This window comes from Fringilla coelebs (assembly GCF_963513975.1).
Source record: "Fringilla coelebs genome assembly, chromosome: 13".
In the NCBI taxonomy this organism is placed as follows: domain Eukaryota; kingdom Metazoa; phylum Chordata; class Aves; order Passeriformes; family Fringillidae; genus Fringilla; species Fringilla coelebs.
Window position 1 is genome coordinate 10640959 of NC_140039.1, and position 22868 is coordinate 10663826.

The 22868-nt window shown below is 48.3% G+C and overlaps 1 protein-coding gene across 2 annotated transcripts in view; it reads left to right on the forward strand.

The window, feature by feature from the left end:
* The window catches only part of NCKIPSD (NCK interacting protein with SH3 domain), a 52596-nt gene that overhangs the window by 18624 nt on the left and 11104 nt on the right, over positions 1-22868 (forward strand). For both annotated transcript variants that reach the window (XM_084214224.1, XM_084214225.1), the window contains exons 2-8: positions 5094-5206; positions 5947-6148; positions 10501-10588; positions 12689-13314; positions 19394-19564; positions 20708-20794; positions 21735-21873. In XM_084214224.1, the coding sequence (XP_084070350.1) occupies positions 5094-5206; positions 5947-6148; positions 10501-10588; positions 12689-13314; positions 19394-19564; positions 20708-20794; positions 21735-21873 (1426 nt within the window). The remainder of the gene's footprint in view (positions 1-5093; positions 5207-5946; positions 6149-10500; positions 10589-12688; positions 13315-19393; positions 19565-20707; positions 20795-21734; positions 21874-22868) is intronic.

Below are 22868 nucleotides of genomic sequence, written 5' to 3' on the forward strand. Positions count from 1 at the left end.
GGCAACGTTTTTGATAGCTTGGGGCGGGCAGAAGAGGAGGTTGTGCTGCCTGTACAACAAGGACACCTGCAGTGCCTTCTGAATTGCTCAGGTCTCTCACCAGCCTGTGTGACACATCCTGTGCAGGTGTTCTCTTTTTGGGGAGACTGCTCCTTTTGGGGCAGTGAGGATGAGAGCAGTGTGAGGCATGGAGATAGATACATTCCTGTCTCTGCAGGGTCACGCTTAGGTACTCACAAGACATTCTGGAAGGGTACTTAGCTCTTAAAAGCTTGTCTTTGGCCCTGGGAAAGGCATCCTTCCCCAGCCACCCTGGGGTGTGCAAAGCACCCCAAGGCAGTGCTGAGGTCTGGCTCTGTCCTCATCAGGTGGGGAGGAAATTAGCAGCAGGCTCTGGGGATCCCCTTTGTTAGCTTTTGTTATTAGAAAGGAGTGAGGAAATAATGATTTATTAACGTTTCTGTGATTTTCCTACACCAGGCTATGAAGGAAGAAATTCAGTTTCCTGGCTGACAGTCATGGCTCTAATTGAGCAGTACCATGTTCCTTGCAGAGCGGCTGGGGGGTGCTGGTGGTAGCCCTGGCTCTCTGATACAGTGCCCGTAGCCAGTATGGCCTGTGATCACCAAGGGTCACTTCCCTGCTCTTCCCCTGCCACTGTGTCACCAGGCTGGTGGAGACAGGCTGTGTATAGAGCCCAGCATTTCTCTGCTGCAGCGTTGTTTGATTAAGCCAGAAATATCTGATAGAGGGGGTGGCAGCCACTCCTTTCTGGGGTGAAGCACCAGTGGGAATGTGTTATCAATACCTCAGCAAATACCCCTTGATATTTGTGGTATGTTGGGCAGAAGGCTGGTGCCTCTTGGCCACGGCCTGGGCACCTTCACTCATGCTGACCAAGGAGTCCCCTGCACTCACCCCATGAGGGCCAGTGCCTTCCATTGCCATTGCTACCTTGTCACAGCCATGTTCCTGCCCTGTCCCTGCCACCTTTTCCGCCTTCCCAGAGTGGTTGGCATGGCTGTGCCTGTGCCTGGTGGGCCAGTAAGCTGGTGAAGGACACAGTTAACAGCTTGCATGCTGCAGTGGTTGCTTAGGGCTCTGCCAACCCCCACCGTGCAGCATCAGTAAATCCAGCTGAATTCCTGGGCTTTGCTTGGTACATCTCCTCTGACAGCCCTCTGTACAGCAATGCCCTTTTCATGCATTCCCTTGCTTCTGTGTGAGCCTTAGCTTATGAACAGGGTTTCATCTCTTAGCCCAGAGCATAGGATGGGGCAGGACTGCAGCACAGGACTCTGCAGGACTTTGGAGCACCCAGCCCTGCCTACACTCCAGGGCTCTGCTCTGCTGCTGCTTTGTGGCCTCTCTCCTTTGCAGGCTGCAGAGCCGTGCGTGGCCAGGGCTGCCTGTGAATGTGTGAGACCCCTGCTTGCGTGTGTCACAGCTGCTAGCATCCTCAGGAATGGGTGCTGGATACAGGCAGGATTCCCCTGTCCTGCAGAGTGACTGATATCCCTAGATTGCAGGGGGAGAACAGCAAGGCACTGCCCAGAGTTGCTGTGAGCACATAATCCCTCGAGTGCTAGGGAGGAGGAGATCATAGGTGATACCTTGGCAAACCTGACTTTTTGCAACCTGTGCTCATTTCAACTGTAATGTGCTTTTTCATCTATCCCCATTTAAACAAAGCAGTGCCATTTTGGTTAACCCAAGGAGTGTGCAGATTCCTCTGACTCACATGATCTATCCAGGATACTGATACTTTTTAACTTTATGACTACAACGCAGGGAATCCCTGATGGTGGGTGTCCTACAAACCCAGAATGCAAGGCAGCCCCTGTGCTGAAGGCCCTGCCATTTCCCCCCTCACCCAACATGCACCCTCCCAACCCAGCTGAGCAAGGTAGATGGTTTATGAGCAGCATCAACAATGTCATAAATTGCAAGTAGCAAGTTAATGCTGCTGTTTTATTCCAGCCCTTTGACAGGGCCTTGTTAATAGAAGGTTGGGAACAGAAACAAAAGGAAAGGGCACAGCAGATAAAAGCCAGTTGTCACAGCACTGCTGCATTAGTGTGAAAATGCTGTGTTTTATCAGAAAGGAAGCACCCTCTCCATGATAAATGGCATTGTACAGCAAGGAGCAGCTCCATAGGAGCACCCCTCCTGTGGAGGCAGGCTGAGAGAGTGGTATTGTTCAGCCTGGAGAAGGCATTAGGGAAACCTCATTGCCTCTAGTATAAGGGAGCTTATAAAAAGATGGACAATGACTTTTTACATTGGCAGGTAGTGCTAAGATAAGGGGGTATGGTTTTAAACTGCAAAAGGCAAGGATTACAGTGGATGTTGGGGGAAATTCCTTTACTGGAGAGTGGTGAGGCACTGGAAGAGGTTGCCCAGAGAAACTGTGGAGGTTGCCCAGAGAAACTGTGGATGCCCCATCCCTGGAAGTGTTCAAGGCCAGGTTGGATGGGACCCTGGGCAATCTGGTATAGTGAGTGACATTCCTACTCAGGGTAGGGGGTTGGAACGAGAAGATTTAAAAGATCCCTTCCAGCCCAAACCATTCTATGATTCCAGCCTGTGGATAGATTCCTGTGGACTGTGCTGATGTGCCCTCTGGAAGAGAGCAGAGATGCTGAGCTGTTCAGTAGGATTCAGTGCTCTGTACTGCTGTCTTCCCTGGGATGATCAGGCTGAGAAAGGGTTTAAACCCATGTGGGTGGAAGTGTGGAGGACTGGGGGGGGACTCATGTGGGAGTGCAGGAGGGCAGGTGGGGTGTGCAGAGGGCAGGGGTCTGTGGCACTCAGAGCAACACTGGTATTCCCCTGGAGACAGCAGTACTGGAGACTTCTGCACTGCTCCCCTTTCCCAGAGAGCATTCAGCTTGCTATAATTTACTCTTTTCAGAAAATGAGGTGACTTCGCTGAAATAACTTGCTGTTCCTTCCAACCCTCCTTGGAATGTGTTCAAATACACTTTGCTCCTTTTCCTTAGTTCTGTGGTTAGAGGTGATAAAGTGCTCCCTAGGCCATATCCCTAGGTCACATGGGGCTGCTTGGAGGCTTCATCCCAAAGTTGCATGCTGAGTGTTGGTTTTGTTCTTGACCTGATACTTAAGCAAAATTGGTTTTATTTTTAAAGTTTTCCCCAGTTGCTTTCTTCCCTATCTATTTTTCTTGGGAAAACAGACCAACCAAAAAAAAACCCTCCTAAATTTTTCAAAGCTGAGTATTACAGAAGAGGTCTCTCATCCACACCTTGCTTTTTTCCCCACAGTCTGTGGTAGCTGTTAATTCACATTTGCTTAAGCAATTAACCAGAATATAAATAATACATAGGATGTTATCAGGAAACTGCATGCCAGTGTTATGGAGGCAGGCACTTTTGACCCTGGTGGGGAGGGCTTCCCTTCTGTGCTCTGCAGCCCCCTAAGGCCAATTAAGGTGCATCCTTGATGAGAATCCAGCTGCTGCTTGGCTGGATAAATAGTAGCTCTGATGCACGGGAGGGGGGGCAAAGCAAGTGAAAGAGGGGTTTAGTGTTCAAATAGCTGCAGTGAGCACTGGAGTCTGAGCATTCCCCTCCTCCCCTCGTGCATGGGCTGAGGCTGGAGCAGCGGGACTGAACGGGTGGTGCTGGCACCAGTGGCAGCTTATGGGAGACCTGTGGGTCAGAGACTCAGTAGTGTGTCCTTTGCCTTCTGCCTTGGTCCTGTAAAGGTCTTTTCTTCTGAAGGCATATCAACTGCTGATAAACAAAGCCTTTTGGACTGCCACTAGTGTAGGAACCTACTTTATCTTCCTGCTCCCCTTCCAGCCTCCTCTGGGAGCCTAGGGAGTGGTGTCTTCAGTGTTTCTTCTTTCAAGGCTGTTGTTTATTTTAACTGCAGTAACAAGTGCTAAACCAGCTGGCAGGAGAAATAAATGTTGCTGTGACAGCTTGGGTGGGGATTAATAAGTCCAAGTGCTGAGTCCTGCATTTTGGCCACAATAGCCCCTTGCAATGCTCTAGTCTGGGGGCGGTGTGGCTGGACAGTGCTGAGGCAGAAAAGAACCTGGGGGTACTGACTGACAGCTGACTGAATGTGAGCCAGCAGTGTGCCCTGGTGGCCAGGAAGGCCATCCTGGCCTGTGCCAGGGTCAGTGTGGCCAGCAGGAGCAGGGAGGTCATTCTGCCCCTGTGCTTGGCACTGGGCTGCACCTTGTTCTGGGTCCCTCCGTTTGGGAAGGACCTTGAGATACCTGAGCGTGTCCAGAGGAGGCAGTGAGGCTGGTGAAGGACTGAGGGAGCTGGAGGTGTTCAGCCTGGAGAAAAGGACACTCAGGGGTGCCCTTATCACTCTCTACAACTCCCTGAAAGGTGGCTGTAGTCAGGTGGGGTTGGTCTCTTTCTCCAGGCAGCAACTGACAGAACCAGAGGACACAGTCTTAAGCTGAGCCAAGGGAAATATAGGCTGGATATTAGGAAAGTTTTTTACAGAAAGGGTGGTAAAGTACTGGAATGGTCTGCCCAGGGAGGTGGTGGAGTCACTATCCCTGGATATGTTTAAAAAAAGACTGGATGTGGCGCTTGGTGCCATGGTTTAGTTGAGGTGTTAGGGCATGGGGTGGATTCTATGACTTTGAAGGTCTCTTCCAACCTAGTGATTCTGTGATTTGGAAAAGATGCTTCAAGTCACAGAACAAGAACAAAAACCATCAAGAAAAAAGTGAGGAAAAAAAATCATTCAGAGGCAATAGACTTTGGAGACCACCAGATCTCAACTGTCACATTGACAATTGTGAATTTGCTCCACAGGAAGGCAGCAAGAGCAGGAATAATTGGGCTTGGGATAAACTTGGCTTTGCAGTGGGATCTCAAAAGCTCCCTGCAGCAGGCTAAATACTCAAGGCTGCTGCATGGTCCTGAAGCTTTGCCTCTGATCTCCCTGTAGGGATCGTTGGACTTCGGTGCTTGTAACAGGGACTTTCTTTCCCAAACATAAACTCTAGGAGTTTACTGTACTGTGGTGTCTCCTGCCATAACCTCTGGTGCAAAAGAACCTCAGCTGAAGGGCACAGTAACATGTTGGATGTTGTTTTTCAGGTGCTGGAGCAGGATGTGGTTCTCCAATCCATTGACCGTGCCATTGAGGCTGTGCACAATGCCGCCATGAAGAATGGGGGGAAATACAACCTGGAGCAGAGAGATGTCCTCCAGTAAGTATGATGGGCATCTGGGAGAGCTGGCAGATGGAGGGTGGTCACAGTGTCATTCTGTCCATGGGGGATGTTGGATGTTGTTGGATTGATCCCCTGTGCTGGAAAGTGCTGCTGCACTCAGAGAACTTCCCAGTGTTTGAGCTGCTGCTGCTCCTCCTGACAACTGTGTCCAGCAAAGTAGAGCTTTGGCCTTGCTCCTCTCTCTCTGTGCATGCCAAGAGGAGATTCTCAGCCATACTGTAGGCTTGGAGGAGAAATCCAAAACCTTTCCAGCTGCATTTTCTCTGCTTTACCAGCCAGGAATTGTAGAGGTTTTTGGCATGTGACACAAGGTCTTTAATACGTTCTCAAATAATTGCTTGTGAGGAGAATTTTTGTTTTCTCTGTCACCTCAAACTCTGTGCTGAGGCATGCTGGTTTAATCTCGGTTGAACAGCAATTCTAAAGTGCAGGCAATTTCTGAAGCTTGCAATGCAATATGTGACTCTCCCCCGAGGAAGAGACATTTTTCTCCGGTGAACTGATGAATAAATTATGGGCTTTTGCAAAGCCTCTTCCTTCCTCCCCCAGAAGTGCTTCCTTAGTTGTTAATGAAACTGGAGCTGGTGTTGAGAGTAATGTAGCCCATTCTGGTATATATAACCCAAAAGCAATAAATCATTAAAAAATAATTTAAATGCTGCAGCATGGTCACTCCCTTGAGCCTTGCCCTTCCTGATGTCGTTATTCCGTTTCAGAAAGCTGATCCATCACCGGAAGGAGACTGTGTCCCGTAAGAGCCACTCTCCCACCCCTCAGGGGACAGTTATGACTCAGTCCTCCAGTGACCACCACCTGGATGTGTCCCGGCAGCCCAATGGGGTGTGCCGGACCGGCTACGAGCGGCACCACAGCCTTCCCAACACCGAGTTTGAGGCGGAGGATGAAGGTCTCTACCAGGTAACAGGGGCTGGACACGTGCTAGGTTCCTCCTTTGGTGCTGTGGTGTTTCTTGTCCTGGTGAATAAAATGCCTTGGCAGCTGAAGCTACAAATCAGGTGTTTGTGCTGCTGACCTGGGATTACTGCAGTGTAAAGTGTTGGTGTCTAAAAAATCTGGAACAGTCTCTCTGCAATTTACACTTGTCATGCTTTTTGGAATCCTTGAGAGTCCATGGCTTTATGGTAACGTGCGAAATCCACTCCATACTGTGTGACTATCTCTTGGCAACTTTCTTAAAAAGTTGCAGGCTCCCTGGAGAATGCTTTGAAAAGCAGTTTTGACATGAGCAGTAGAGCTGCCTCCAAGCACTCAGCACTGCTTCATTTCCCCCTTGTTATGTCTGCCCAAGATCATTGGTCCTTAAGCATTTTATCTGCTGTGGCTGCCTATTTATACTACTCAAAACAAAACAAAAAGCCAAAAAATCCCCAAAGATCCTGCTTTGTCTGAAGGTTGCTTATCATGATGAATTAAAGGCAAATTGCAGGAAATAAGATTTCAAGCAGATCTTTTTTTATCTCAGCAACACGCAGTTCCAAGGTTACAGTGTGGCGTCAGTGAGGCTTCAGAGTAGCAGCCCAGGATGGGGCTGTGGCTGCTGGGGATGAATGATGTGCCAGATTTCCCTGTGTAGGTGTAGCTGGATGTTAGGGCTAAAGGCACCAAGCAAGGATGAGCATTTTAGTCCTCCTACAGATGAACACATGCACTGTAATTTTTCTTCATCTCTCTGGACTGAGTGTTTGGAGGTATTGTGTTTATAAGGTACTGATCTGCTGTCACCCCTAGCAGATGAGGCTTGTTTTACACTTGAAGAACTGTGAGTCTGGGGAGATGAGAGGTAGCTCTGGCTCACTCTGGCTGAACACAGCAATTCTTACAAACCCCATTTTTCTCCTCAGCATTCACTTCTGTTCTTTGGCAGTCAAACTAGCTCCATTCTCAAGCCTGTACATTATGGGCTAAGCAAATGGGGCACCTTACAGCCCATTCTCCATGCTGATTCCCTGCCTTTATCTGTTCTGTGGTTTGGTTGCTTGCCAAAAAGGAGGAAGACGAATTTCCTTGGCTGACAAAGAACTGTTTCTGTCTGGGTGGCACTGAGGATGCAGTTGAAGAGCTTCCAGCTTAGCCCTGTGCTGAAAGGGCTCCTTGAGAGTTTAACAGCTTGGTGAATTTCCTGAGTGCTTTGAAAATACAAAGTGGAGGAAGCAGCATTGCTTTCTTCCACTGGTTATGCAGTAGCCTAAGAGGAGACCTACTGAAATCTAAACTTTCTCACTAGCTCCAGAGAAGCAGGGGTCTTGGCATGTGCTTTTTATTGCTTGGGATTTTCAAATGCATTTACTGTTTGCATCTGAAAACCTAAGCAAAATTTGAGGTTTCCTTTCATGGTTTTGCTCCCAGGACTGAACTGGCTGCAGTAGTTGGTGAGGGCATTTGTGCTTCAGCTCCTCCACAGTCAGCATAAGGTGGGAGGCTGGGGCTGCTGCCATGCCAGCTGCCAAGGGTGGAGGTTGGGCTCTTGGAGTATTTTAGTCAGTCTGCTGCATTTATGCATGCTCAGTGAGTTTGTGATGCTCATCTCCAGAAACCTTTGCTACAGACCAGTGTGCCTGGCTTGGCAGGGTTTGCCTGGAGGAGGTGGTGGGTGAAAGATTGTTAATTTGGTTTATTGTTTTATTATTTTGTTTGAAGGGTACTACTATAATAACACTGCTCCTAGGAGTCAGAGTGATGATGTTCTCTGCCTACTTGGCTGTGAAGGGAGTGGGAGTGTTGTGGTAAAGTCATCTCTTGTCTTTGAGCAGCACAGGGAGCACAGCCTGCTGTCAGTCCTTGCAAAAGGGTAAAGGACGGGCAGCAGATGTGTAAAATCTGTGCATTTGAGGAAGTTCACAGTGCCCTAATCGAGGCTTGGGGAAAGGGAGACTTTCAACACAAGTGCAGTTGCTTTTCTTTAAACCTTTGGTAAGATCCCTCATCTTTTCCCCTCTGGACAGGTGGGATCTGAACTTCAAGGACTCCTGCATGGTCACCTTGTGCATGGCAGCTGCACAGAGGAGGGGGGTTTCCCTTTGGGGGTTTTGGTGTTGTACATCCTCCTGTTGGCCCCAAGTAGTGGCTAGGATATGGGGTGGAGGGAGGGGTTGGCCATTGGCTATACCCCACAGCTCCTGATCATGTGGCTCGGGCAAGCACAGGGAAATTCCTGTGATGCTTCATGTTCTTCTTGCAGCCGCTTGTACTGTGGTGTGTGGCTGTCTAAACTGGCAGGGGCTGAGCTAGCATTGTCTGTACATCTATTAATTTAAGCACTAGCCTGTAATAACTGTTAAACTTGTGTGGTAAATTTGGAAGCCGTGGAAATACTCCAGAATGACCCAACCCTCGCTATCTCCAAACAATGTCACGCATCTGCACTAAGCTCTGAGCCTGCCTGTCTGCTAAATCCCACTGCCCCAGTAGTCGTGGCTGTGCCATGCCAAGCAGCTCCAACTCGTGCTGTCAGCTCCAGCACTCTGCAGACAGGGCTCTGCTTTCAGCACAGCTGAGCTTTCTGGATTTGGGGCCTGCCTGCCAACCACGGCAATGCAGAGACCCCTCCTGATCTGCTTGACCTCTCTCAGCTGTGCAGTCTCTTTTTGGACCAACACAGATGATTTTTGAAGCTGTATGCAAGTATTGGATAGCATTCCACCCAGAGAACAATGTGGAGTGGATTGACAAGAGCCGAGTGTGCAGGCAGGGAGTCTGCAGCAGTGCCTCATGCTAATTCACTGGCTGAAGGCACTCGTAAAGTGACTTCTTATATGGCATGGTATAAGGTTGGATGTATTTGGTGTTGGGTGGGAAAGGGACTAAGAGATCCTTTTTTAAAAGTCTTTGTGCAAACTGCTGTCTTCCCTTGTCTAGTGGATCTAGACATGGGCTGTGAGCACATTGTCAGCTTTTGGCATAGAGTTGTGAATATTTGAGGTGGCTTTTGAAGGTGTTCTATTTATAGGAATATCTTTGCTCCCATTTCAGATGAAGTTTTTGCCCTTCCTGGATCTGGCGAAAAAAAATACATTTCTCATTCTCTTTCTGCTGAGCTAATGTAAAAATCTGTCTCAGATTTTCACTTTGGGGTGGCAGAGCTCTGTGCCCTCAGTGGTGTTTATATAGGTCTATTCAGCAATGACAGGGCACAGAAAAACTTTTCTTCCAGGTCTAAACAAACCTGGAAAATTTTCACTTGTGGTGGACTGAATGTCATTGTAGATTCCAAATGGTTGAAAGCCACGTTACCCAAGGCATTCAGACCATCACCTCCTTTTCCTTCCTGCTCTCCCCTACGAAGTTTGGCCACAGACAGTGATTGCAATATCCCATAAAATCAGAGGCACATTTGAGGCAGCAGGCTCTGAATCCCAGCAGTCCTGAAAGGTCCCAAGCAGAGTCTCCTGGCCCTGAGCTGCTGGGCTATGGGGACTGGTGTATGATGTGTTGTGCTCCCACCCAGCTTGGCTGCTGTGTTCAGTGATGCTCTGCTGATCAGAGGTTAACCCTGAGGCTGCACCTCACTGGAGTAATTGTGGGTGAATGTGATATTTTTGATCATGGTGTTTAGATCTGACAGGAAAAGATGAGTGTAGGAGTCTGGGTCTGGGTCTGGGGCTTGTACACTGCTGGCTTGGCAATCCTAGAAGAGACTTGCACAAGAACCCCAGATGTGGAGGGTTAATGCAACTCCCTGGCAAAGCTTTTCCAGTGTGTCTTGCTATTGGTAGTATAGTATTGCACAGAGGGTCAAACCCTGTTTTCTCCCTGCATGAGCAGAAATAGCTTTGAAAGCGTGGAAAAGGCATTTACATGTTTTCAGTTCTTGGCTTTGTCTTTCTGCAAGGGTATTTGTAGCTGATGTAATGGATCTCTCCAGAAGAGTGTGTAAATACACACTCTGTTTGCAGCCTCTGTGGAGCTATTGAGAGTAATGTGGAGACATGGTAAGTGTGTGGGATTGCATTTGGAATAAAGGAGGAGTAAATGCTTGACAGGTCTACAAGACATATGTGCCATGTGCTTCTGAACACAGCAATTAAACAAGGGCTGCTTTGCCTGTCACAGGGAGGGGATGAAGTCAGTTTGAGTCCTGCTTTGTTCTTCTAGGAGGCTGCCCATTAGCATCTGTCCTCCTGGGAAAACTGCCCCAAATGACAAGAGAGATGTAAGGACAAATCTACACATGCACGTGAGAAAGAAGTCTTCATAAAGAGAGTATCTTTATTGTCAGCCTCCTTTGATTGCTCTGCGATCTTTCCTTACAGATCCCACCACAGTCTCGTCGTGCTGCTCCTGTCACCCCCCCACCTCCAGAGAAGCGCAAGAACACACAGATTGCTGCTCCCATTAAAAGTAAGGACAAGCTGCTCTCCAGGTCTTGGGCATGAAGCAGACACTGGGTGATGCAACAGCCATGAGACCTGAATGCTTCTGCTTTGTGCTTAGATGAGCATCCTCATCCATTCCTTGAATTCTGATTATGGTTTATATCCTTACGAATATATCTGTAAAATGTATACAGCCTGATTCCTATAGGTTTTAATGCTGGTGACCAGTGCTCCTTCAAGCCTGTTCTGATTTGGGAGGGTCTGAGCAGCTTGTGGATGGGTGCCAGGTACAGCATCCCCCTGCTCTTTCTGTGCCTGTGGCTTTCCAAGGAGCAACTCTCTGCCTGCTCATGTGGCTAGTCTGGCTAGTGCACTGAGTCAGTGGTTTAAGATCTTTTTTCTCCCACAGACACCATGGCTGTCTCCCAACAAGGCAGAGGGAGCATTCCCTTGCAGTGTGTGATACTTTACCAGGGGAACTCCACTGGCTTTTAATGCAGTCTCAACTCCCAATCTGTTGAGCACTTTCTTTGTACAGTGGTTGGATTTCCATTAACTCAGTGTCAGGTGCCTGTAAGGAGCAGTAATAATACCAGGGGCACATCTGCCTATGTGCTGCCCACAGGCAGAGGAGCAGCTAGTGAGAAACACTTGAGGACAAGACTATGGGGTCAGGGTTGAAGCTTCTCCATCTTCAGCGTGGTTGAGCTGACAGAGTAGTCAGTCACTCAGTCAGTCCTTCTGACTTGCTGCCAGCTTGCCCAAGTGCTCTGCTGTGCTGTGACAGTGATGCCATCGGTGATACTCAGCCCATTTCAAGCCCACTCATGTCCCCTTGTGTGGAGCAGGGCAGAGCTATTGACTTGCTGGTAATTGAGACCTGGGACTGGCACCAGCTTCCTTAATGGTGCTTAATGGTATTGAGCCATTTTTCACTGGAGTAGTGGGAGTTTGCAAAGGTCAGTTTCCTTCAAATCATTATTTAATGAAGCATGGGGGGAGCTATGAGTCATGAATGATCCTCTGTGAGGAGGGGGAAAAAGGGGGATGTTGAACCTGTGTGGCTGTGAAGGGCTGAGTTTTTCTGCCTAGGTGGTCTTTACTTTGGGAGGAGTGGTGGATGGACTGGTGGAGGGCTCCTATGGAGCAGGAAGGGTTGGAGTTGCCTGTGGAAAGGCAGCAAAGGCATTTCACATCAGTCCCACTGCTCCTTCCTTTGGGCATGTGTGTGTGTAACTGCCTTCCATGAGAGCTGAGCTCCCCATGGAGTACAGCTCCTTCTCTCCCAGCACTAACACCAGCTGCTCCTGGGAAGCTCCAGCCAGCCCACTGTTTGTCCAAGTAATTGTTTCATAGTCAGGGAAGAACTCGGGTACATTTCTGCCTTCTAGAAACTAATGGATAAGATTAACCGAAACTATATATAAGACCAGGTTAAAGGAAAGAAAAATCTTAATACCTCTTTGCTTGTTATGGATTTTTTCCTTTGGAAGGTGGGACTCCCACTGCTAGAGCTAGTCAGAACTAGAGGTGAGGGGAGAAATACAGTAGAGCAGATAGTGTGGAGGCTAGTGAAATCAGTGGGTGCCAGCAGGGCTGCAGGGCTCATGATCAAGTGCTGGGAGAGTGCTGAAAGGGAGGGACTAAATAGGTTGTCAGTCAAGTGTTTCCTCCACTGTCAGCACTAAGCGTGAGGTCTGTGCAAGAGGGAGGTGCAGGCTTGTGTGTGAAGCCTTCTGTGTCTTGTAATTCTGAGGCACCATCTTTCAAAAGTGAGGGCTTGTGTCCTTAACACAGAAAAAGCCTATGCCAGGGGGAAAAGACTTTTCTGTCCCTTAGTTCTGTCCTTCTCTCCCTCCCTTCTCCTGTATAAAACACTAAGCCCTTTGAAGGGTATTCATCTCAGCAGAGTAGCTTTCCCCTTTCTAAAGAGGTGATTGTGTGGGAATGCTCCAGAGAGAACGGGTACAATTTTTGCTTTGAGATAAGTGAGGCAGGAAGAGGAGTTAAACTGCTCTGGTCGAATACACAATGAGCCTTTTAATGGACTGTGCTGTAGCAATTTGGATTTTTTCTCTTTTCCTTTGATGCTGTTGCTAAGGCATGTTTAATTGTTCCCTTTCAGATGCTGTTGAAATTATTCCTGGGTCAGCTTCTAGTGCCTCCTCTATAAGCACGACATCCCTGGATACCTTGTACACTGCTTCTTCTGTATCCGAGAGCGCTCTCCCCACAGCCACCTCCAGCCCTGCCAACACCCCACCCCCTGTCCCAAGCCGCAGCGTCCACACCACCATCACACGCAACCTGGACAGCGGCTCCGTCACCCATTCCCGGTACAGCACCTCCCCAAAGGATACCAGCAAATCTCCCCAGTCCAAGAGGGTTGCCCCAGCTCCGCCAGCTGAAGGAGGGACCCAGAGGTCCCACAATGTGGATGGGGAGAAGACTTCTCAGGTAAAGAAAACTGCCCCGGCCCCCCCAGCAAGCCTGGATGCCTTCAGCAACCTCTGCTTGGAGGATAAGAAGGCAGCTGGGGTGGAGTCGCTGCCAGCAGAACCCGGTGGCCTGGTGGCCTCCGTGCCCAAGACAATTGGTGCCGAACTGATCGAGCTGGTGCGCAGGAACACCCACCTCAGCTACGAGCTGTCCCGTGTGGCCATTGGCATCGTCATCGGCCACATCCAGACCTCTGTCCCTGCAACCAGCAGCATCATGGAGCAGATCCTCATCTCTGTGGTGGAGAGTAAGGTAATGTGTGTGAGGCTGGAGTGGGGACTGCTGCACACCAAGTCTGAGCATCAAGGATAAGGTGTCATGAACTCAATGAGCTCCTCATGTCTGGGATGAGAAATGCAGTGAGATCCCAAATGGAAAGGTGCTAGATGGGGGTAAATATCCAGCCAGGAGACCCAGGGGTTTAAGGGGTTTAAGCCAGGTCATAGTACTGTTAGCAGAGAAGTGAAAAACAGGTGAGTTTATTTCCCAGATGAGCTGCAGATGTACAACACAGCCTTGAGTTGGAGCATTATCTTGAGCCTGTTCTAAATAAACCTTATGTCAAAATAATCCTATCTTTCTCCTTCTGCATCAGTCATTGAAATGGTGAAGTGCACCTGGGCAGCCCTCTGCTTTAGCTGGAGGGATAATAAATTTCAGCTTCCACTTGCTCAGTGCAGCCCTGAGGAGTGTGCATCACACAAACTTCTAAGATTGGAGTTCCATTGCTAATAGCAAGATTATAATGAACTGTTTGGAGGCATTTGAATATGGAAAACTAATGACGTTCAAATTTTACATCAAATCATAATCGGGTTGACTGTACTGAATAGAGGCCCCTATAAGCAATCATCAAGTCTCTGTGGCCATAACCCAGCGGTTAATTGCTTCTTTCTCCAATACCAATGCCCTGTCAATGTGTGATCTAGATTCAGCAAAAAAATTTAGCTGGTTCAGGCAAATGGTCTGGCTCTGTCTTGCATGCTGAAAAGTTCAGTTTTCTGATATTTGCACCTTGTCCAAGATTTGAATATTATTTTTATCATTAATACGTGTACTCAGGATACAATAAGCTTAATTCCACAGAAGTTATTTAGCACCAAGTTTCTGCAGAGGGGATTTGAAAGCCAATTTCATGGCCATTGCTGCAGACCGGCCTGAAAAGGATGGGAAGAAGGTGATGCTGGTGCAGGGAGTAGTATGGATCTTCTGGTAACTGATATATCTGTCATCTAGGACATCTGTGGGATTTGAAAATGACCAGTAATGTATGGAGACACAGCAGAAGATTCTGTCCCATTTTATAATACCTCATCATACCTATCTTGAGCAGTACTGCTTTCAGAAAGAGAGCCTGGATGGGCTTGCACAGTGCTCAGGTGTAAATGTTGTAGATGTGGTGTGCATTTTTTCTGTGTCCCAGCCAGATGATATAGCTCTGCTGAATAAGTGGGGGCCTGGTTCCAGGTGAGGTTGTTCACCTGGTGTAGAAGACTAGCTCTGACAGCTGGAAGTGGTCATGTGTACTTGTGGGGTGGCTGCACGGCTGTAGCTTCACTAGTGTGGTTTAGTGGTACAAATTATTATTGTTGACTTTGTGTTGTTCATTATACCAAATCATTCCACAGTCTCAGGGGTTTCTGTGTAGAATTGTTGCTGAGTTGTCAGTTCTAGGTCAAGGAATTTTTTTCTTTAATTTGTAGCTTTTGAAATCCCTCTACTCCCCAGTCCATGCAAATACATGGCAACTCATCTCTTGCATATTTTTCAAGGTTTTTCTTCTACTCCCTAAAACAGAGTGAGATATCAGCTTTGATTTAAAGCTTTGGTCTGCTCGTAGTAGATACCATATCTGCTTCAACCTTTTGTATCATGTTCTTTAATTAGCTATATCCTTTCTGTTCTTTTCCAGTCTTAATTTAAAGTCAGCTCACTGATTTACTAAATCAATTTCACAATCCCTTACCTCTCTTCCATGCCCAATGCCTTCTGAAGCTTGAATAGTACTTCTATCTTATATACCTTGCTGCTCTTCCAGCATGGAGTCTGTACAGGCACATGATTTTTTAGAGAATAAAAAATGCTGGGACAGCATCCTGCTGCTGCTTTTTGAGAGGTAATGTAAGACTAAGTTGGGGGAACAGCAGAGACAAGGAGGGTGCTAAGGAGCTCGCACCTTAGGAAAGATACTTCAGAGGTACCATCCTGTTTGGGATCTGCAGGGGCAAACCTGCCAGGTTGGCTTCCCTGCATCAGCATTTGGCCTGGCCTTGGAAATGGTCTCTCTTCATGTCCATGAACTAGCTCCTGATAAATGTCACAGTGACTGGGTAAGGTGCACAAAGGGACTGAAACCTCTTTTCCAAGGCAGCATCACAGTGACTGTCTGAACTGGAGCTGGCGTTCATGGGAACTTGTTGGAAATTTGGACATATGTAAAGATCCTCCCCTGGTCTTTGGGCTGCTAGAGAATCACTTGGATTAGTAGGTTTTGGTGATATGTGATTGCTTTCAGCTCTGTTTGTTTATCTCCCATCTGAGAGGAGGGGATGTCATGTACTGTAGATGTCATATCTAAGGAGGTTGGAGTTTTGCAGATTTATTAAACTTAGTGTGAGGCAACCAGAAGTGACCAATGCTCAGGCTAATTGCACTTTGAGAGGGAGAACTCAGAAGCCATTTACCTGCTTTTTATTAAAATCACATTGCTGTGTTGTGACTCAGACCCATCTTCTGGTTGCCTTAAATTAAAGCTTGAAAACTGCTGACAGAGATGTATAATGTAAATTGGTCTTCTAGTTGAGCCCCGGCTGCTGAGTGAGGTCAAACTATTCTTGGAGGTGTTGGAGATGGAGGAACAAGTCATAAAGTACGTGTGGGAGGTGTGTTTCTAGAGTGGGTTCCCCTTGTGGTGCTAGGCTGTGACCTGCTCCCAGCTGACCATCACCAGCACCTGCTGTCCTCAGCAAGCTCTGACAAACCTCATGGCTAATGTGGCTGAAGTCCTCTCCTTCCCCTGAAGCTGCTTTCCTGTTCATTCATTGATTCAGCTTTGCTTAAGGAGACTTGCTTATGACAAGACACAAAGGCTGCTCTGGGGCTCAGCATCTCCCCAGGGAAGCCCTGTTCCCACACTGCCAGACACAAGGGAAGCTCAGCAGGGTGAGTGTTTTCAAGGCTGAGTGCTTTGGCTGGGCTGTTAGGAGGACTCCTCCTCAGTGAAATAGTGTAACAAAAGGGAATCTGGAGGGTGGGAGGAATGCGTCAGTGCCTGGGCTGGCCTTTGCCTCGGCAATTTTTGGTAGAACCTTTCTGAAGGTGTGTGGCAGAGTCTTTGCATGCAGCTGTCCCAGCTCAGCTGTAGATGGTTCCACTCCTCCAGAGAGCTGTTGAGGACATCTCTGGAGCCCTGAACAGTGAAGGCTACAGAGTCCTTCCCGAGGCACAGCTAACATGGGGGTTGAAAGTCAAGTGCTGCTCTCTCCCTGTGACACCCACAGGTCTGTGTGTGGCTGACATTGCTTCCCTGCAGAGCTGACCTGCCCTGGATGGGGCTGTCAGCTGGGAGCAGATCTGCTGCTGCTGAGAGAGTGTGTGTGAAAGGCTTGCCCTGGGACATTTGGCTCAGCTGAAGTCAGGCATCTCTATTGCACCACATTTCATCTCATTAGCAGTTGCTGAGGACCGTGGAGGTCTGCATGTGTTGGGACCAGTGTTAGCTGTCTGGTTTCTGGGGTTAATGTTGTGGAAATGGTTTGCTGTCCAGAGGACAGAGGAATTCCCAGAGCAATCCCCCTGAAAACCTGCTATATGACTTTGGGGCTCATCTGGAGGGAAGGTGTGTGTACCATGGTACTGGTGATCCACTGCACTTGCTGGTGGGGTATGGGGGGAGGGAGACAGGAGAAAAGAGGAAATGGCCAGGACAGCAGCTGGGTTTGCATGGCAGATGTGGCCACCTCTGAGCAGTGTGGGTATGATAAAGTTCCCAAAATGATTTTGGGCTGCTCAGGAAGAATGAAATCCCGGTAGCAGCTTGTTCTGCTGGGCTGGGGGCAGGGAACTATTTGAAGCAGCAAGATACTGCAAAGTGGTATTGTTAGAAATACTGAAACCTCCTTCTGCTTATGGGCTCTCCAGCAGATTCCTGGAAATGGCCATATGATGATGCTGCACGTTGTAGTAGCTGCCAAGATGTTTAATAAGCAGATACCTGATCCTGGTGATGGGAGGGCTGAGAATGGTGCTGAAAGTGCACTGAGATAGTGTGAGGTGTAGTTACATGGTCAGATGGAATAGCTTGTTAATGGATTGATCTCATCCAAGTCCATCCAAGCCTGATGCTCAGTAGAGTCATTAAAGGCTGCAGATGAAGGATTGAAGAAAGTATATTAGTGGTAAGATGCTGAATAGAAGGATCATTAAAATGAGTACTCATTAAAATGGTCATCCCAAAAGAGTCCCAGCAGTGGATTGAGGTAGGACTGGCCATGCAGTGCTCTGGTGAGAAGGATGTAAGGCACATAATGGAGAACCCTCTCCAAAGCAGCTGAGACTCTTGAGGACAGGCAGGTGACACAGCAGTGCTGTAGATCCTCCTAAGGAGAAGCAGGGGGATGGCAAGATGAAGCAAGTCTCTTAATGTATTTGCTTCTGATAAATCACCATTCAAAGGGAAATTCTTATGCTTGTAGTCAGCTCTTGAAAGCTGTTGTGCTCTCTTACAGCTGGATACCTGCTTTTCTGCTAGGCTACCCATAGCTTCCCAAAATTTCAAGTGTGTACAGAGGTTTGTGTTAAACCTGCATGCTTCTTCCTTCATTACCTGCCTGACAAAAATTATGTAAAAAGCTGCAACAAGAAAACTTCTTTATTTTATAACTGAAGCATGGACTTGAAGTCCTAAATTAGTTCATACCCCAAAGCAAATCACTAACAAGTCTGTCTCTAATAAAGCAGGCAAAACATTACTATTAAACATGGAGTGATTTCCCCAGAGAGGGCTGGAGGGTGGGGATAGGCAGGAGGGGTGTAGCTCCTCCACTTGGCCATCCATGTGCAGGTGTCACAACTGGCACAAGACATGGGGTCGTGTCTCTGTACAGAATCTATCTGCTCTGCTCCCAAAGTGAAGTCTGCCTAAAGGCTTGCTGCCCCTGCCTGCACAGCCAGCCTGTTGGAAAGAATAAGTCTTCTCTGAGGTTCCAGGAGATGTCCTGGCTGGTAAGTTATAAGCCTTTTCTCACTGAGTGATCATGACTTATTGCTGCATGTAGTAAGACAGCCTCATCCAAAAATTTTTAGGAATTTGGTCTCAGTGAGTGGGTTTTCCCTGTTGTTTGAATTTCTCACCTTGGTTCTCTTCCACCTCGCTGATCTCCTGCTGCTTGTTGTCACTGCTGCTAAGCCCTTGTGTTTATAATTTAAGCTTTTTCACAAATTAGTCTTTACCTCTCTTAATAGTGCCTGGACACCTCACCTGTGATCAGCTCAGTTCCATGTACTGAACCCCCCCCTTCTTGCCTTGCTTTCAGGAAACCAAGTGATTCATGTGATATACTTAGGTCCTAGAGGCTTATCCTAAATCCCAGAGCACAGCGGCTGTTCAGGTGGGTTAAATGCACCCTCACCACTCCCCTCTTTCATGAAGGAGAGGAAGAGCAAAGGAAAGGCAACTGAAGAGTGAGACCACGGCAAGGGTTGTGTGTGAGGCAGAAGTGGTGGGGATGCAGTTGACAGCAGCTGGAGAATGGACTGTGTACAGTAAAGTTTACTGGGTAGCTACACCCTTCAGAGCTGTGGTGTACAATGGAGCTCTGCTGTTTGGAATGAAGCAAAAGCAGCCCATGATGAATTGGTTCCTGTTCTTGGTGCAGAGGATCCAGGCCTAGAGCAGCTGGTATGGAGAGCACCATACAAGTGCCAAGAGTTAAGAATCCAAGGCAGATCTGTCCCTTTCAGGCTGGAGGGAGTGGGCAGCAGAGGGAACTTCTCCTGCCTTGAGGCAGCTGTGCAGTGCGGTGGTGTGCTGTCCAGGGCATGTCTGTTTCACTGGGGGTGCTCAGCTGCTGCCTGGCAGTGGTCCTGGTCCATACTGGGCTGGTTTGGCTCTTCCCATTCTCGGGATGATTTCCAGAATCTACAGGAGGGTAGAGGCTCCAAAAGTATGAGATCTGAAATAACATGTGTCATAAACTTACTGGTTTTATACTGCCAGCTCTTGACTGAATGAGGTCAACTGCCAGTTGTGAGACAAGATTGCAGGAAACAGGCACCCAAACAAGAGCCAGCTGTCAGGGCCCCACTAACCAGTGGTTTTGCTGTCGTGCAGAACCTGAGTGCGGGGCTGCCCTCGGGCCAGATCTGTCATGACGAGCAGCGGCTGGAGGTGATCTTTGCAGATCTGGCCAGGCACAAGGATGATGCTCAGCAGCGCAGCTGGGCGCTCTACGAGGATGAGAATGTCATCTGCTGCTACCTGGAGGAGCTGCTTCGCATCCTGGTGAGTAAATTCCTCTCTTTACAGGCAGACCAGAGCAGACAGCGCTAGTGAAGTTCCTCTTTTTGACCTCCTTCACCCCTGTGTTGCCACTGGATCTGCTGTTTGGAGGGCACAGGTTTCTTGTGCATCCTTTAGTGTCAGTAAGCCCTACCCTTCTCTGTGGGTTCTGCAGTGCTCTTGAGCTGCCTTTGCTCTCCATTCCACCTTACTGAGCTGTTCATGGTAGTTTTGGTATTTACAAGAGGATATAAACCCTCACCTCCAAAAAACCCAACCTCCCACAGAAAACCTATAAGTCTCTGGTAGGGTTGTTGCACTCCTAAGCCCATTTAATTCATCTTCCACTTAAGATATCCTCCATTGCTGGGAGGTACTTGTGGGGTTAAGCTCATTAAATGCAAAGAACATTCTTTGGTTGCCTTGAAAGTGAGCTTTAAAGCTGTTTTTGTGAAAAAGTATAAATCATCTCACGCATCTCTGCATACAGGAGAGGAACATGCCCATGCTGACCAGCAGTGGGATTACTGTCCCAGCACTCTCACTAGTATGTACAAGGCTGGCTGTGTCTGGGGATGATTTGGGAACTGCCCTCAGTGCAGTGACATGATCTGTGTTAGGGGTTCTGGTGTGGGGTTTGCTCTGGCACTATTGTATAGTCCTCTCCAGTTCTGGAGAAAACAGGTACATTTTCTGTAATAGATGCCAGGGTCTTTGTCACTCTGCATACAGCCTGTGCTGCCTTGCTGTGGGCCTGCTGGGCAAGGCTGAGTGGGATTTTGTGCAACCATTTCCTCATAACTTAGGGGTGGGAGATGATGTGCTTCTCAGGATGGGAGCAGGGCTGCAGCTGCCCTGTGCAAGTGTGTGATGCTCTCAATCAGGTACTTTCTGGGTCATGTTTTAGATATTTTCAGCCTGAGATGTGCTCTGTGGCAGAGGCATTTCTCAAGAATCCACTTTGATGGTGAAGAATGATGATGAAGGGTGATGGTTCTTGACCTGTTTCTGTGCTCTGCTTTCAGTTTCTTTGTGAGATATTGGGGCTACTGAGATCTGAAAGCAAGTGGACTCCCTCGAGGTCCCTGCAGCAGGCACCTTCTGCTTTGATGTGTCACTGGGTTACCTGTCAATTCCTTCTTCCAGACAGATGCAGACCCAGAAGTTTGCAAGAAAATGTGCAAGAAGAATGAGTTTGAATCTGTCCTGTCCCTTGTGGCATATTATCAGATGGTAAGGTGGCAAAATGCACCAAATGTCTTTTTAAGATTTCCCTGAAGATGCAAAAGAGCAGGGTTGGTAGAATGAAAGAATATACGATGTTTCCCTTGGATAGGGCAGTTCTGTGGTCTCACTGAAACTGCAGCATATCCCTTTCAAGTGCTGGCTAATGTCAATGCTATGCATGAAAGTTGTGTGAAAGAGCAGAGAATGCTGTAAACTTTGAAGCAGTAGCTAGCACTTGGCAAGGGTAAAGCTTGCTGCTTTTACTGGCCCATTGAGGGACAGCATTGGCTGTCTGCTCTTCTCTGACCACAATTCCAAGGAAGCCTGACCAGGTAAGGAGCAGTTGGATGTCCTGTCCTGGCTGCTGTCCTGCCCAATGCCAGGGCTTGGCTCTCTTGTGTTCTCTGATCCCTGGAGTTGTTGGCTGAGGGTGGAATATGCAGGTTACCTCAGCATCAGAGCTCCTGCATCGGAGGTGCAGGCTGAGCATCATCTTTGCTGGAATTCTTGCATGTCCCAAAACTTTCTGAAGAGAGCTTGCAAATGTTACCTCATCAGGAAGCCTTAATCAGAGCAGTGTTCACAAAATTTTAGCATGCTCAGAGAATCCTGGCTACCCAGCACATTCATTCTCTTTGCTGGGGACAGGTATGGGTTGTTGGTGTGTTACCAGATCTAGTGAATGATGTGGGACATCTCAGATCTGAGCTCTGGCTGCCACATGCCCTCTGACCACATGTGCCAACAACCTGTAGCCAGCCCATTTGTGAACATTATTGTAAAGTGATTCCTGTACCGTTGCTAAAAGCTTTTAGAGCTTCTGGGTTCATGTCACCATGGGAGGGTCTGTGGCTTCCCAACAACAGGAACATCTAGAAGCTCTGTCCAAGCCTCAGAGCAAGCCCTCCTCTAGGACATGGTTTGATGTAACAAATTGGTTTTGCAGGAACACAGGGTGCCGTTGCGGCTGCTGCTGCTGAAGTGCTTTGGAGCCATGTGCAACCTGGATGCTGCCGTGATCTCAACGCTCGTGAATTCCGTGCTGCCCATGGAGCTGGCCCGGGACATGCAGACTCACACACAGGGTGAGCCAGAGCTGCTGTTCCCACAGCCCTGGGAATGTGTGCTCCCAGTAGGTGATTTGCAGCAGCAGCAGTGGCCCCCCATTGCCTGGCTGCTCCACATGCCTGGGAGGAATGGTGTCTGGTTTTAAAGTTATTCAGGTTATTACCTCTGTAACTGGGGGATGCACAGGAAGGGATGTTTCAGTCCAACGGTGTGAGGCCCTCCAGCTCTTGAACATGCCATTAATGATCTGTGTCACTTCTTGTAGATGTCTTAAAACACATTTTGAGTTGTTCCAGTTTTGTTTCATAATGCTGACAAGAGACACTTGCAGATCTCAAGGAAGATCTCTGCAGTTTCTTAAAGAGTTTTTTCCAGTATTCTATACCCAATTTTTGTGGTTTTTCATTGTGGTGAGTGAGATGTGTGCTGGTTAAAGGAAAGGGCCTTCTCTCCACCACTGTGCCAAGAGAGATGCTAGTGCTGTTGTTAGCATTGCAGTCCTGGTCCTCTGTAGGATAGTGCCATGGCCCAGGTTTTCCCAGCTCTTTGCTTTTCATACTCAGGCTTTGTCCTCATGTTCCTTCTGCTTCACACTCCTCCATTTGTTAGGATGAACTGTCCCTGCTACTAACAGGAATGTCCTTTGTGCCCTCAGAGCTCCTGCTTAGCCCAGTGTCCTTTATTTCTGGGCAGCCAGAAGCACATGCTGGGGAAAAGCCTAAGAGTAAGGTGAGCATGTAGTAATACTCCCCTGGAGTTACCTTCCAGCTCCCCACACATGCCTAGTCTTGGACAGTCACAGCTTTGCTCCCCATTTTGAAGCCAACCTGTAGTGCTGGCAGTGGCATATTTCTCTTAAAAGGACATTGAAAATCCATTGTCTTATGCTAATTGTGACCCATATTAGTGCAGGCATTTCAGAGATGAGGAGGGTGGCATTTCAGGGCAGGGAGAAGGGCTGGTGCTCTGGGTCTGCAAGTATTACTCCTGTGCTGGCTGTGCTTCCTCTTTT